We start from the raw sequence: 17,266 nt of genomic DNA on the forward strand, positions 1-17,266 counted from the left end.
CCTTAAGAATAAATGATTAGTAAATACAATTTTCAAAAGTTTACATGTTCACTTAAGGACAAAGATCAATAATGGAGCTGTGTTAAAATCAATACAGAGCTTAGAGATTCAGGACCGGTTTCCTGGACAGCGTACAAATTAAACCAGGACAAGGCCGTAACCTTTAATAGTCACTCTCGGTTTAATGAGTAGCTTTCCTAAGCACTTCTTGAATTAGCTTCTTCTAGAAATGGACAAGGGAGTCGAGCCAGAACTAACATAGTTCATCTTTCAACTTGAGAAGTCCCACTTGGCGCATTTCTTGGTCACAGTTGAAAAGCAAAACAAAAAAAACCAAAGGACAGATGTCAAGATTTGGAGCTGGCCTGAGGTAAGAGTGTAATACACATGGCCAGCCAAGTCTCCAACAACATCTTTTAAAGGCTCCAGGAAAGAGCATTATGTAACTGTGTTGACAATGTGATTTTTGTAGTTTTATTTTCATCCAAATTAACTCTAAATATCGGAGAACAAAACGCATTAATGTTGGATTGCGCCACAATGACTGGAGCGTAATTACTGCCTCTGATCTCTCACTGTTCTCCACTGTGCACCACTCAAGGTCAAGTTAATGAATAATGAAAGGTTTAAAAATGATGAAGTAACCTCTGCAATGGTTTCAGTGAGGAGAAAAAAGGTTTTAAAGAACAAAAAGATATTATTCGACGAGATAAGCATGAGAAAAATAAGATGTTTGGTTTGTATGCTACAGGAAAGAAGTTTAATATTTTATAGTTTTAAGACAGCAGAGATCCAACAACACGAGATAATAGAGGAGAAAAATCTCACTACACTGACTTCACACAAATAACCCCAAACACGCCTACACATAACCTTGACACAGAGATGCTTTTTTTCTAAAATAAATGCACCAAAGGCAAACCCCCAGGAAGCAATTGGATATAGAAAAAGTTACGATTAGGTCAAGGTTATGGAAAGGGCTTGCCATCGACCATCTATGGTTAAACTTAAGGTAAACCTCAAGGGAAATAAAGGTTAATCGATGCGATGTCCTTTACATGGGTAGTGCAACCAATGAGTGCGCTTGTTTGTGTGTAGTGGAGAGGGAAAGGTGGTGAAACAGAAAAACATGCTGACCAAGCACGAAGCATTTCAGACTGTCCGTTATGCATTATGAGAATATGTTCTCAGAATATACAAACATGCACAGCCTGGAGAAAACTGGAGGCACCGAATAAGCACTTCTGTTTAAAGCTCTACTAGTACATTCGTGTCAACGATAGGGCTGTAGCAAAAATACAATTATATGAGCCTCCATTTCTATTCATTATACGCAGTTTGTAGTTTAATTGGTATCTGAAAGCAAATGCAGAACATTTCTCTCTGGCAGTTTAGTGTCTATCAGCTGATATTTTCAATAATTCATCCACAGTATTACTGTTTTTAAACTTTACCCTGACTTGGAATCCCAACCTGGCTATTATCTAAAAAAAAAAAAATGTAATAGCAGCCTTATAGTATTATATTACATCCCCTCCAGCTGCTACTGCATATTTCCATCAACCCAAATGCTATTCAGTTTTTGTGCTTACAGTGGTGGACCAATAGCGCTGGCTTCTATTGTATTTGTACTTGCCAGGGTCGACAAAAGAAAGCCAGGCATTTAAAAACTCATTTACATGTACTATATAGCTAATCATAGTACAAACCTTCAGTTTGTATAAGCGGAGGGTTGAGTGGAACACATGAGGTTGGAGCTCTGCTAAAGAGCATAATAAATCACCCAAAAGGGGCTTAGCAGGAGGGAAAACGACTACAGAATATGAAGAAAATACAAGACACTGGTATGTTATGTTGTGTGGGCCATCGACACAACTGGCTCTCACATGCATGGCCAAGAGGCACAGCTATGCCAGCACAATTATATGCAAATAGCCGCACTGTCAAGGCCATCAGTGGGAATGAATGAAAATAAAGGAAGCCCTTCAAAGACTCTCTGAATCTGTTTTTATCGACAATCAAAGGCTGGTCCGGCATTACTATTAAGCTGTTGTCTTTGTATGATGGCTACTTTGCCAAAGGGCCCCCCCGCTGTCATTAGTGCTAAGAATCAGGGAAACCGAATGTGGCCGCTTCTGTTGACAGGCTTCTCTATAATAGGAAATCCTGACATGTTGTAATAGCTAAGCATCAAGCCAAAAGACTCCATACTGTGCCAACAGCTAGAAACACTAGCACTTTCTAGGCAGCTGCTAGAGAAAACAGCAGAGCGGACGAGAATATGTGTGTTCGTGCTAAGATGGAGGAAAGATTGCCGGGGCCAGATTGGATTTCTTGTTACTGAATTCTCATCTGCAATCGTCAGCACTGCTTCTTCCAGTCCATCTGTGGACAAGTGTCTGATTACTGATGAAAGCAAACAGCTGACTATGAGAGACATTTCTGAGTAGTAAGAGAAACAAGCCTCAGGACCAATTTATTCATGCTGAGGAATTCATTTTGATCCAGACAGCATCAAGCATCATTTCAGTAAAACTGGCAATAACAAAACTTGATTTTACTAACCGATTCAGAGTAAATAGCTGTGCCATGGCTGTGAAAGGCAGGATGCAAATACTGCAATAATACCATCTCTGTCCTACAGGCTTTGAGTGTAGGGTCTGTGAACAAACTCATAACACTCTGATGGTATTTAATTCCAGAGAGATTTCAGAGTCTCTTCCGTCAAGTTAAAAGTCAGGAATAATGAGCCCTCTACAATCAATGAATACGACTGATGGAAGAGCGAAGGAACAGAACGCCACTCACTGCGGGTCCTAATACACATTAGGCAGCATGCCAGTCCCAGCCCTGCCAGCAGATATCAGCTTAAATGGTGACTCTCATCCTGCGCACCGGATATTCAATTTGTTCCGTAAGCCAGGGATGAAAAAGCAATTATTCACAGTCCCCTCTTTTCACGATCTGTTTCTTTAAGATATCTTCCTTCTCCCCCCCACTAACAAATAAACCACCAGATTAGTTCTGTGTGTGACTGTTCATAGGGGCAGCCAGTTGAAGCACTAAGATCAGAGCAACTTAAAAGCCTGTCAATCAGTTTGAAAGATTGAGTCCGGTTTGGCAAGCCAAGATATGTACCCCCACTGTCCCCATCATGCCCAGAGGACACTGGTAAAAGCCACTAGATAATGGCTTGATAGCTGGATGTCACTTTGGAGCATGGAGGGAAGAAGTAAGCGCATGTCAGAACACTTCTTTTACATCAATTACACTACACAGAGTGCCCTAAAACCAAGCAACCCCCACCCGATCAGCGAGAAGTGCTGTCAGGGGAGCCCACTGAGCCGAGGCTCCAATTTACACTTGGGGTATTAGGTGGGACCCTAGCGTGACTGTGTAAAAGTACAACGAAGCTGCTTCGCATGCTCTCCGTTCCTTGAACACATCCCGGCACAAGTTGGCAGATCTAGTGAGGCAGAGCGAAGCTCATGTTTGAGTCATACCCTTGTTTCCTTCAAATGTTGCAGGAACAACACCTGTTGATTGAGAGACGAAAAAATGGTCTGCCACTATAATTGGCTCTCTCCGTGTTCAGAGACTAGGGATACAAAATTGAGAGTCAAAAGATGAAAAGGGGAGAGAGACTGTGGCGTGACCATAGGGTGAACGGAAAGGAGGGATAAGCCTCAGAAGTTAGAGTTATCCATCTGAGAAGGGCAGTGTGACAGCATCAGCTCCACACTAGAAGAAGCTTTAAGGCTGGTCACCCATGATTGAGTTTCCCCATCCTCCATACCTTAACTCCAATTCCACAAAAAAAAAAAAACTTTCAATGTATGTGCTGCCTTCTGGGCCCTGCTCAAATAATGGGAGACTTCTTATTATCCAGATAGCAATTCTCTTTAACCTTTTTCTATTTTTGGAAGCTATAGAAAGGATGGAGGACAAAGGGATGGCTTAATGCCAAATGCGGACCGTTTCTAAGATGGGCAACATACAGTGGATGAGACAGGGTGTGCCAGCAAAAAAGAAAATGGGAGAACGGGCCTGGCTACCTCAGCTGGCTCACTAAAGATAACGCGAGCAGTGAGCCTTCAAAGCGGCCGGGACTAAGCAGAGTATGATCATTAGTGCCATTTTTAACACCATTCTAACAGAAGGACATACATCGGCTCATTCGTTCGGCAGCATATTAATGTCTGTATACAAGAAGTGACTTAACACTCCATAGAAAGCAATATGTGACCAGTTTAGAGTATAGAAATTAAAAGCAGCTGTTTCTTTTAGGGGGAGGAGAAAACACTTGAAAAACCCTTCACCCACACAGCCAGCCACATTTAAACAAGCACCCGTGTGAACTTAAATAAGACAGAAAAGCATATTGGTGACATTTTTAGATTATAGCCCCTCTTTTCCATAATCACAGTCTAATTAGTCAGTTGCGAGATGTGACAGTTTGCCACAGCTGGCTCTGCTGCAACCAATAAGGGCTATATTTAAACAATTCCTTATTTACTGGTGAGATGTGGGGTTGTTTACTGAGAAATATCTACCAGCTATCTATAGCCTTAATAGTTTAAAATATATAGGGCAAAAAACATGTTCATAAAATCTGGTTTTCTGTCAATAAGAATGTCTGTAACTACATCGTTAATTTTGCTTACATATTACATTTGACTCTCTTTCCTTTTAATATATAATATTCTTTAACATATCAACGATGACTCCCAACTGTTGTTAACCGGATAACTGAAATGATCATGATCAGAATAAATGAGCATGAATATTTGTGTGACCATGTTTCCCCCTTAAGAATGCCCGTTTTCCTGTTACCAGATCATCGCTTTGATACAGATCACAGTACCTGTTAAATCTCAGCTCCACAGTCTGCGCACAATGCCAAATCACCCCAGCTGTTACATCCTTCATGGTCTGAATTTGAATGATGACCGTGCAGAATCAAGCAAGATGGTGATGGGGCACACACTGGGGGTTTAAAGAGCTAAAATCTTGGTGGGTTGTAAGGGCTTAGGTAATGTTTTAGAGCTAGAGTGGCTATGAGGATATATTTTTTTTAAACCTTTCTGAGCAATACGGAATGTTATTCCTTTGCTGCAATTGTCATTTAGATTTGATGCATTTTCATTTAAATCACTGACAGTGTCAACAAATGCTGTCCTAACACAACAAAGCAACAGCTGAGAAGATGATGGAGAGATGAACAGCAATCAGGTTACAAGTAAACACAATTTAGGGAGGGAATTTGTAAATAAATATCCATCTATCACACTGTGCTCTCAAAAAATAAGTAAATTTGCAGATTTAAGGACTTTCTGCAACAATCGTCTATTTTACAGTGCTACAGTTCTACCTTAGAAATAGGCTTTGTACTGAACTGAATCAATAGATTGTCATTAACAATGTCAGATAAAAAAAAAATATGTATTTTCCTACTTAAACTATGTACCGATAAAGGAATAATGGGCGTAAAAAGTGATTAGGTAAACATTTACCGAAAGTCGCTGGTGGTCAACCACTACTGGAGGATGGGGAGGGACTGGTTGTGGCTCTTCGTCTATCCTCTCCACAGATCCCATCTGCTGCTCTGACAGGCTCCTCTTGCATTTCCTGGCTTTGGAACACCCTAATAAATGGATTAATGATGAAAGAGGGGTTAACAATGAGGGTTACGAGAATGAATGCAGTGTGATAGCAATCAGAAACAACACAATATGAATGTGTGAGCTAAATATAAGACCTCTTTGTGCTTTTCAGTGGTTCGTGACAAAAAACAAAACTGGATAGTTACAAAAGAAAAAAAAAAAATTCAACTGTCATGCCTCTAAGATGAATAAAATACTACAGTATGTGAAGACAATCTATTCGAAGCTACTAGCAGCTACTGAGGCCACAATATTTCACATCTGGCCTCTTTCCTGTCCATTTATAACAGTGCTCAAGAAATCCTTTGATGGAAACAAAAGGCCTGGCTCAGCTTGTAATGACTGTGGGGGCGGAGTAGCGGAGTTGAGGAGCCAGTTTGTTTGTGTTCTGTTGTCTGATCGTGCCATCCTCTGATGGCTTCTCCATATTCTAGCAGCACCATTACCTCAGCCTTCCAGCTGGCCTCTACTAACCAGAAAACCAAACAACATGCCTCTAATTAAAACCATAAACTTATTGGATCATATTGAAATACTGCACACCAATAGAAAGAGAATAATGGCTCAGGGCAAAGGGGAAAAAAGATGTTGCTAATTCCAAGATGGGCAGGGAAAGTCAGCCAACAGCGTGAATCTTTTAAGGGCAAAGAAAACATTTCAGAATACATATCAGAAGGTGCGGAGTGTCTACAAAGGCACACATAATTTAAATCCCCTGGAGTTTCTCCATTGAAATGTACTGTCTGCTACCCCAGGAGAGAGCATTTTTATATTCTGTATGACTTACGTTGCATTATTCATGCCCCCCTCTTTTTTAAAAAGCTAAACCAAGTGTAAATCAGAGGAGCTGGATGATAATCAAAAAAGCAATTTATCATCATAATTAAGTGGTGGGCAAAGCACTGACTGGATGTGCAAAAATTAACAGATTTTGTTAACTCGCTTAATTGCTTATCTGTGAAGATCAAATGATTTGTAAGTAAAATGAGGAGATCAAAATGAGAAGCTGAGAACGTGCACTGTTCTACTCTCACTTAACAACTCCCTTGAGATGCCGTTCGAGCTCACACACAAAAAAAAAAGAAATAAATAACATATTAGCTTGTCCAAATATTTGCAAAAGTGACAGTTTTTGACTTAAAGACTCACAACAAAACATCTTGAGAAACACACCATGGATCTTGGCCTTCTAATTAACAAACGATGTGACTAAAGCTTGACCAGTGAAAACTCTAAATCTAGCATTATACCTTCTTTATCTTGATCTTCTTCAATATTTTCTGGTACTGCCCTCCCGTCCTGGGGAGGGTGCTCCTGAGTTGGCTGGCTGTTGTTGTCTTTGTGCTCTTCCTGTTCTGGATTATTGTTAGAGCCCTCAGCTGTGCTCTGATGAGTCATTTTCTCAGCCTCACAACTCTTCTTGAGGCTCTGTGAGTCCAAGCTGTCCATCGACTCGTTTCCATTCACACAGCCCACTTGTGATACTATGAGGCCCTCTGTGTGCTTAGGCTGGGCCTCAGCATCTGAAGACTCGGACGTTTCAATCAAGGGCTGGATGACAGCCTGCTTGTCCTGGCTATCCCCATCTGCCTTAGGCTGAGAACCATCACAAGGGCAGTGCAGCTGGGTGTGTTCCTCTGTGTTCTCGGACTCTGCCTCTTTGGCTGTGGGCTCCTCCTCTTTAGGTGATGGCTCTTCTTGGGCTTCACTGGCATCTGGATTTTCAGAAGGAGCTGCAACGGGGGGCTCATTGGAGCTCTCCTCCTCTGTGGATGGGACATGGGGATGATGGCCATTGGGCTGGGGACCCATGGTATCACAAGATGACTCCTCATCCTGGGTCAAACACGAGTCACTCGGCCCCGCGGCCTCTACTTCTGCCTCTGGCTCCTCCTCCTCTTCTTCTGTTCCTTTCTTGTAGTACCTCTTCTTACGGATGATGCCCCGCCCCCAAGATGGCCGCCGGCGAATCTTCCGCTTTATATGATCTGTGATGACAAGAGAAAGCAGGAGAAAAATATTTACTAAAACAAGCAGGAAACACTCACTAAACTTCCAGTTAACAACACTGAAATCATTCTTCACATTTAATGATTCAAAAAAGGCAGTTAGATATTATGTCTCAGGGGATAAGAGGCAATTCATGAAAAGCATCTTGAAGATTAAATAACAAAAAATATCCTTAGATTTTAACTTGCAAAAGCATACTGTATATTTTCTCAAATTTTCCTTCCTCACACAGTATCATAGGGTAGCTTGAAAGTTGCTCAAATTTAAATCTGGACATTTTGGCCTTCCTCGAAGAGTAACAGCCAGTGGGTGACAAGGATTGCAGGGGAGAAGCAGACAGAGACAGCAGCCCTGCTACATCATGGATGTTGGACACTAATGACAACAGATGGTGCTTGGGGTTTTAAGAGGAAGGGGAAAAGCAAAGCCTGCTTTCTGGGAACGCAGTAAAAGTGTCACAGCAAGCAAGCAAGAATGTTAAATGCAGTGAAACTTCAAGGCATTTGCCTTCATTTACTGCTCCTCTCAAGCAGCCACTGAGCTTCAGACAAGAGCAACAAAGTCAGACACAGAGTGAGAGTGTGAAACAGAAACCACATAGTGACCACCACAAGTCAGTTTCCCAGGGAAACAAGCGTTTGAACCTGACGATGAGTAGCTTTGCCATGACCTGTCAGTGAGCAACCGCTAACCCTTTGGGGTCTTAGCACAAAAAGGCCTTTACAGTTTAAAGTAATCACTCGAATCACATCAGACATTGTATGAAAGCATCCTGGTGTTATGCAGTGTCAAAAGCTAACTACCTCAAAACTTTAAAAAGGTCCCACTGTTGTGGGCGTAAATGAGCTCAGCTGTGGATATGGACACCAAATCACAATGGACTAATTAAAATGCATAAAGTCCCACCTATTATAATTCTGTCGAGGGCCACTGGAATGATCCAAGTCCTGCCAAAGTGGAATCTTATGCAGGATCAATAACATACATCAGCCTGGCTCTTAAAGGACTAAGTGGTCTCCCCACTGTACTTTTCAAAAGAGATCATGCTACAATATACTCCGTATATGATTTAAGCAAAGCTTTTGCCTCAATATTACAAAAGGTCCTCATTGTATAATCTGTATCTGTACCACCTTCCCTGCAGCGATATGAATACAACTCTGAGTCACCTGTCAAATCTCCTGTCTCCCCTAATGCTTTTAACCAGGGCTCATTTTTCCACTCTAAAAGATATGATTATGCACACTGTGCGTACATCAGAGGAAGGCAGAAAATGAAACCCTGCGTTAAGCACTTGTTCACAATAGAGAGGCAACAGCAAGGAAAACAGTTATACTAACTGAAAGTTAACAATGCAACAAAAATGGGATAATTAGTCCACCAGTGCTTGCTGTTGGACTCAGGACACTCCTCTCCAGTAACAATCTTCTCAGGTGATCCACCTAATGACCAGCCATGCATTTCCTGTCACCACAACCACGGAATGGGTGTCAACTAATGCTGTACAATTATTGTAATAAGCAGCAATTTACATCTGTTTATGCACTGGCTACATTTTGGGTGTGCGCTATATCAAGGACATGAACTACTTGTTCAAAAACAGTATATGAACCATTTACAAACTACGAAGAGTATCTGGTACAATCTTTGTCAACAGCTTGCCAGGGTAACACCAAATAATCCAACATTATTAACTGGCCTTTTCCTAAACTCACACTGGCATGTGCTCAAGTGCTGCCTTGAAATTTCCACTGCAGTCTTATTTTGCTATACGCCAAGATTCAAGTGTTCAGGCATTGCTACTGGTCTGTATCTCAGCACACAAGGGGACTATTGGATACCTTTCATAAATGGAACCAGCACTGAGCACAAATATCCACACAGACCAGTGTTTAGAACACTTAATAAATGAACAGAGAGGAACTGGGCAGTTTTCCCTGGAGAGGGAGCCACCAGAGCCAGAGGTTCAAAGAGACAATGAGACATCCTCACTGCCAAGACATAATGCAGTGATGGACAGCCTGTCAACCAGCCCATCATGCCCAGCTGAGGCTCTCTCAAGTGGGTACAGAGAGCTGCTGGCTAAGTGAGTTCTAAGGTGGTATGCAGCTTTAGTTTCCAGTTTCTCCTGATCTCATCTCGATGGAGGAGACAGTTGCGGGGTAAGCTATGGAGCAAGCCCAGATCTTCAGGCATGACTGGCAAATGGGATAGTTGCTCTAAGTTGAAGACCACGAATGAAGAAAGAGAGCAAGACTGGAGGAAACACAGCAGGCATCTTGGATAGTTTTGAATGCTGGCATCCCATCGAAAGTGCTCATTTGTGTATCTGAACATGCCCTTCTATCATCTTCAGAGAATGCTCACATTTGACCATCACTTTTTTTTAAGTTAACATAAGGATTAATTTCCAATTGTCACCTTGCAGTGATTATTAGTCATAGCTTGGCTCTTTTCAAATTGTTTTTTCCTGCTTAAAGTTTTACGATGTTAATAATTTTAATGTTTTTTTTTTTTCAAACCCCACCAAGTAAAGGCCAACTTCAGCACAGTTACTCTGAAAGGAACATTATAAAGAAGAAGCATAGGTGCTAATTTTCTGCTGACCCCTATTTTCCCTTTTAACCTGCTCTGGATATTACACACACATACCAAAACAAACAATCCACAACTCGATGAAAAAGGTCCCGCTGGGGTCAGATATCACCATCGGAGCTATGAAGCGTGCTCCTAAGGGAGGAAGAGGTGAGACAGAATGGCGGCAAATGACTCGTCATAGTCACCTCTTAAATAATGCATGAAAACTGTTAGAGCATGAACAGCCAACCACAGAGCAGAGATATGCCGATGGGGGAGGGAAGGGGGAAGGGAAAGAGGAGCAGAGCACTTTGTATTAATTAAAAGTGCCTAACCCATACAAGATTCATGCAGAGGCAGAAATATTTCAAGTTGCCATCAGACGTACATGTCAGAACGATGTGTGTGCATGTACAAGCGCACACGCCTGCACACGCGGACAATTAGAGCTTTTGAGCGCCAAACCCCTAGGAGACGAGTATCCAAAGTGCAGTACCAGCAAGAATTTAATAAATAAATCAGTCCAGTGACACTGATGGACAATTCAGAGGCATACTTCAGCTGTGCCTTTGGGTGGAACTGTGAATCAGTGCCTCTGATTCACTGATTTCTTTATTTAAAAATTCCTAGTATTAAGTAATCAGCTCCCAACTTACCGACAGAAAATTACAGAGAGAGAGGACAAAGGAAGGAAATGTTCTGTAGAACATGGACAGTAAAAAATTGACAGCTTTTATACTGTGTTAAATGTTAGAAGTTTTTTCCATCCACAGATGTACATGGCCAGATGGATCCACTGTCTCTGTAGCACCACTGAGCCAGTAAGAGCCCCAAAGCCTTGTTAGTATACAGTGTACAGTTTACAATAGGGCCATCCAAGGAAACTTAGCACCTCATGCCCATAGCACTATGCAATATGGTGTAGGCTATTTATTAGTCTACACGCTCCTGAGATATACAAGCCCATAAAGACATAAAGTGTATCCATCTCAGATAGATGGGTATGATGGGTCTGTAGGCACGATGCCACACTACCATCATTGTGTACTCAAACTCGCGATGTACTCCCAAGCAATTTAAACAAATCTAGGCAACCACTCTCATCTGCTACTGTTTAAATTCTTAATCAGTTCACTTTGTATACATTATGCAAAAGGAAAAACATCTTGGACTGATTAACCTTCAAGTTCTACATCAGAGGAACATTTCCTCTTCCAAGGAAAAGCATGACATTTTGGGAAATGAGTCTTCTGCTTCATTGCCAAGAATTAGATGAGGAGACTGATAACACACTGATGTTTGTACTGACAATATGAGGTTACAACCAAGCAGCTAGTTAGCTTGGCAAAACTTAGAAGAACCTCTAAAGATCCCTAATCAACACATTTCTCATTTGTTTGATCGGTTCAAATACCAAAGTCTTAAAACAACAAATCACGGGGGGGTTATATGCTGAACCATTTCTCGGTCAGGATACGCAACTCCCTCGGGTCTCCTCTGGTTGCCAGGCAACTGGTACCAAACACTTTTCCGAAATGTCAAACAGGCCCAGAGCATATAGGAGAAATATCATCTTATATCAAGGCCTCAACCTTTCCCACATCCCCATAAGCAGACACTATATTTATATGAAATGTAATCATCTCATTGTGACCAGCTCCCATATCTATTGGCAAACACATTGTCCATGTACAAATTGTAAATCTGGCCTCCATTTCCTCAGTGGTGGCCCACATTATAAAAATGGGCATTTGTCGACGACACTGAAACACGTCGTAAAAAAAACAGATTAATGCAGCCTCAACATTTACTGCATAGTAAGGGGTATATGTCTAAAATGATGACCCTAACACAATTCTGGATATGGATAATAACTCTAAATGATGTGAGGAACAATAAATGCAACTGCTTTGCCATTTAACAGTAATCCTGTCATCAAATGTAGTCAACGGGTGAGTAATACTCTGGACATCAACACCAGGGGGGCACATGAAGGTCAAAGTGCGAATATATAAATCTACCTTAGCAGTTCAGATAATGTTATAAGATCATTGGTAACGGGGGAAAAAAATCAATGCTTATCATTTTCAAAGAAATGTGGAGGATGTAGATTTAGTCGTTAATAAGCTGCATCTTTATAAGCTACAAAGCTGCCATTCTACACACCTACTCCTTAGCTGTATCTCGAACAAACTAATGTATGTCTCTGATGATTGATTTGTTTGTGACGCAATGATGCATTGCTGTTATTTTAATCACATTTTACGTTTCTCAGAAACTCTGAGCTCCAACCTAAAGAACGAGGAATTCATGGACATGTATCAACATTTTTTCCTGGCACCGGTCAGGAGAGTCGGCTAGTCTGTCCCAATCAGTTCAAATTCACACAGACAGTCTCTCCCTAACCTGGACAGATGTTCTGTTGTTTACTAACCTACTTACCTTGTTATTGTGTAAGTGTGTGTATGTACCATATAAGAGAGTGTGTGTGTATGTGTGTGTGTGTCCACTGCAATAAACAACACTTTCTTGCACTCTTATTCTCCTCTGTTTCACATTTAGGACACTCCGACAACATTCCGGTACACTCATGCTCAGGACGAAAGAAAAACAAGTGTCAGACAAAATAGATGAAGATACAAATGTCTCTGGGTGTGTTCACATGTGTAACTGAATAACCAAAAGGAGATATGTGCGCATACTGGTAGTGCAATCGATTTGATATTCACATCACTCGCACGAATGAGTGCAATAGATCTCAGCTTAGACTTGAAGCATAAAGGACGAATACTTACAACAAGACTCCAAATTGAAAAATATTAGACGTTTAAATTTGAGTGAGAATAACTAATGAGACACAGGGCAGCATGTTAGATGTGAGACCTATTCTGTCGATATATGAATTCAATGTGATTAGGGCTTAAAACTACTAGCAGTTCACCATCTAGATTCATGAACTACACTCTATACACTGTACAAATATCGTTTAAAAAAAAAAACATTTCTACTCAATTGCTTCATTAAAGATTGTGTATATAATTGTGGTGCAACTTAAAGGATCAATGTGTAGGACTACGATGAGGTTGCTGAGTGCAACCCCTCATCTCACGCTCCCCTGTGGTGGCTAGTACAAAGTGCAAAAAGCCCTCTCTAGAGCTAGCGAGTGGTTTGACCATTCATGGCTCCTGTACAAACATGGTGGAACTCATTCCAAGGTAACCAGTTCACAACTTACTTACTTTTGGGCGAACAAAAACCCAATTGCAAATATCATATTACACTTCCCCGTAAATCAAACACTAGACCTTTAAAAATGTAAGTCAAAAAGTAAATGAGTAGAGAAATTTAAGAAATGCAGATGCTTCCATGCAGGTGTACCGCATCCTGCAAACAAGCAAATACCACCCTTACAGGCTTTCTAACGTACAATAAAATGCTGAGCAAGCCCTAGTCTCACCCTAATTTAACACCTATGAATGTTTCCAGCTCTTATCTGGAGAGGATCATACTGAAGTGTTTAGCAGCTGTCCTCTCAAGTCACCGCAACCAATAGGCTTTGTGCGTGCTCATGCACACATACAGTATTATAAAGGCTGTTACTCTCAAGCAGACCCACTGTGTGCATGGTCACAAGCACAGCCCAGCATCCAACTCTGTTTTCTTGTCATCCAGGTTCATTGGAATCGACTAAAGTTGGGGCCCCAATCCCATAACATTAATGAAGTATTGATCCACTCTGCTCTCATCACCTGCAACTGATAGGGAGGAGCTTGGAAGTTAAAAGTTGTGTCACAGTCGTAAAGAAAACAGAATAACTCGGGTTTTGTTATAATTTTGACATGGATAGACTGGTGTGCTTTCTTTGGAAACAAGTCCAGTTGTTTTAAAGAGCTGGAATTGATCTCATTCATCAAGTCTGCAGATTTTATGGTTCAGGTTCAGTTATTCAAGTTATTTCATGTTCTGTTATGATGACATGTTCTAACTCACTCACTTTTCTAAATCTTGTACATATGAGGAGTACTATTTTCCCTTTTTGTCTATCGGTGAAAGACGACGTTCTCCACCTCTCACTACGATAAATGTGGGATTAATGGCATACTATATTATCTTACAGGAGAAGGCTCTCCCGCTTGTCCTAATGATGTGCTTACTATGATACTGACAGTAGATAAAATACGTTTGATGATTATGATGTTAATAACTGGCAGGCAGATGACAGACTGTACATTGACAGAACACAGGGGACTATGATATACTGTTTTATCTTGTAATTGGAAAAACTAAATGCCGGTGTTTGAAATACTGATTTAGTTCCTTCAAAGCTGAGGAACTTTAATTAAAAGTTACACTGTAAGATTTTTTCTGAATGCATTTCTTGTTGCATGATCCATGAACACGGCTCAATTCTACAATAATGACAGCAAAGCATCTCAGTTCTGACACTGTTGTTTTGCTCTCTGAAACTCTTGTTTTGCCATTCTAAGCATTCGCAATAAGAACTTATTCTCGAAAACTATATTTTTCCCCTCACCGCCACCCCCCAGAGGATTTCAGTCTTTTTTCCTTCTTCTATCTGAATCATTCCATTGAGCTGTAATTAACACAGCACAAAGGCTGTGTATCCCCTGCCATGACTGTTGAACAAATTCCAATTCAATGGTTCCTGATGACTTCAACTAAATGAATAATTCAGCTTTTTTTCCTGTAGAACTGTGCACATAAAAATAAAAACACAAGTCATGAGAAGAACCCCTTTAAAATTTATCATAACGAATGAGGGCCGTGTATAAATTATGCTCATATATATATATATATATATATATATATATATATATATATATATATATATATATATATATATATATATATATATATATATATATATATATATATATATATATATATATATATATATATATATATATATATATATATATATATATATATATATATATATAAATAAATGTCTTAGCTCTGGTGAACAGCTCCATATAAAATTTTAAGCAGAGGTAAAGGTAAAATGAAGACTATTTATCAGTCTGGCATCAGGCCTTCTTTTCAGCTCAGGGGTGAAAGTCAGTTTATCGCACGCATCGACTTTGCTTTTACTTTAAGTGCAATTGCTTCATGCATTCGGATCTGTGTCTGTTCCTTAGCATTGGCATTTTTCTCTTCATATTTAATGCGTTCATTCTGCTTCTAAAGATCACTCCACATTGAAAGATGCGACTGAGCCGCAGCATGTACTAAATTTGTTTTTCAGAGTTTTAACTATGGCATAGAGAATGATGCATGAAAATGGGTTGAGAGGCAAACAGGAGAGAACATGGGAAGCAATGCGGGAGACAAAGAGCCAGAAAGGCTGTCATGGTGACACAGGGCCTCGGGGTCTGTGGGTCACGAAGAGAAGACAGCCATTTGTCACCTGATGTGACACTTCATGCTGACACTTAATGAAATGTCCAGATCAATAAATGATCCCATCCTTGCTTCTTGAAATGAAGGAAATCAGTCACTTCCCTCAGTTGCCGTGTTGCTCCCTTCTTCCCTCCCTCCTCCCTCCCTCTCTCCCTTTCCTCTCACATAAGGGCATACACACCCACACCAAACTACATGGCTCAGAGGAACAGTTCGAAGTAAGGGGCCAATAAATGATTAGCTTAGCTTAGCATAAAGAAGCAGGCAGGGGGGACCGTTACCTTGGCTCTGTTCAAAGATAAAATAAATCCGCCTCCAGCACCCCTAAAGCTCACTAACAAGTCATATCTTGTTTGTTCTGTGCACAATCCATACATAAACAAAATGTACAAACAAGTTTTAACTTTACCCAAGTTACATGATTAAACTATTTCTGTTTCTGGGCTCCACAGGGTTCCTGGCAATCTTGCAGTGACAACAAGAATCAATAGTAGTAACACCAGCCAAAAACTTCCCACCAACCACAGAGGACTGATTCCATTAAGCCATAATTCCTATTCTTGTGTTCACACATGCGCTGCAACACTGCTGCACGCCTTGTCATGTAAGACTAGAGTCAGCATTAACTTTTCATAACGGATGCCTGAGTTAAAAGCCTACACAAAACCGTAAGGTATCGGAGAGATGTGGCAGCTACGGAGGAAGAGCGAGCACAGTCCACTGATCACAGGGTTTGTACTCAAATGGGCACTTCCTTGTGTCCACATCTCCCGGTGTCTCTTCCACCAGTGTGTCTGTGATTGAGTGAATGTGTGGAAAATGATCTTGAAACGCCCTTTTTGAACTTTATGCAATTGCTGATACGGAGTACTCTTGTGCAGTAAAACAAATCATACAGGTGTACTGGACACTGCGGGGGTGGTAGTAGGGTCTAATTTCCAAGAAATAAATTATGGACTATCAGAGCCTTGGATATAATTGTGTACTCGCGAATAGTATTTTCAGCAGTATCAAAGCCATTCCCAGACCGGTATCAGATCAACCCTAATTCCATATCTACCAATTTTCTCATACTCTAAGGTGGCCCTCAGGGTCACTGGTTTAGAAGATAGGAATCTCAACAGGACAGCAGGTCATTGGGCAATTTGTATTGTCAAACCTTGTCATATTCAATGAAGGGCAGACCATGTCTTGACTGCATAGTCACACTACTACAAAGAGGAAATACAGTCACAAGGTGGAGGAATTGAAGACATAATTCAGTCAGAGCATCTATCTTTCTATGTCCTTCTCCTCTCTGCTGCTCAGTAAATGGCCAGTGGGATGATGGTGCCTGTGGTGCCCTCTTCTCACAAGACAGATATGCCCTAATGCACCAGCAGCTCCAAGTGCTGTTGAAGATGTCAGCCTACGTGCAAGCGTACATATAAAGCGAGGTATGAAAGCCTTCTGGGGGAAAGGTCTGTCGCCCCCAGCAAAAACCTGCATACAGACAAGCTGTAAGGCAGAGCGATGAGGTAAAGATTTGCACCAGTTGGCTCATTTGACTGACGTACGAGATATCACACTCCTTGTGGGGGAGAGCCAACAGAGAA

General features: G+C 41.0%; 1 protein-coding gene across 3 annotated transcripts in view; it reads right to left on the reverse strand.

The window, feature by feature from the left end:
* Nucleotides 1–17,266, reverse strand: part of atad2b (ATPase family AAA domain containing 2B) — a 66,937-nt gene that overhangs the window by 14,577 nt on the left and 35,094 nt on the right. For all 3 annotated transcript variants that reach the window (XM_037086066.1, XM_037086064.1, XM_037086067.1), the window contains exons 25-26: nt 6,914–7,651; nt 5,514–5,644 (exon numbers count right to left, since the gene is read on the reverse strand). In XM_037086066.1, the coding sequence (XP_036941961.1) occupies nt 5,514–5,644; nt 6,914–7,651 (869 nt within the window). The remainder of the gene's footprint in view (nt 1–5,513; nt 5,645–6,913; nt 7,652–17,266) is intronic.

This window comes from Acanthopagrus latus, chromosome 22, assembly GCF_904848185.1.
Source record: "Acanthopagrus latus isolate v.2019 chromosome 22, fAcaLat1.1, whole genome shotgun sequence".
Lineage (NCBI taxonomy): Eukaryota > Metazoa > Chordata > Actinopteri > Spariformes > Sparidae > Acanthopagrus > Acanthopagrus latus.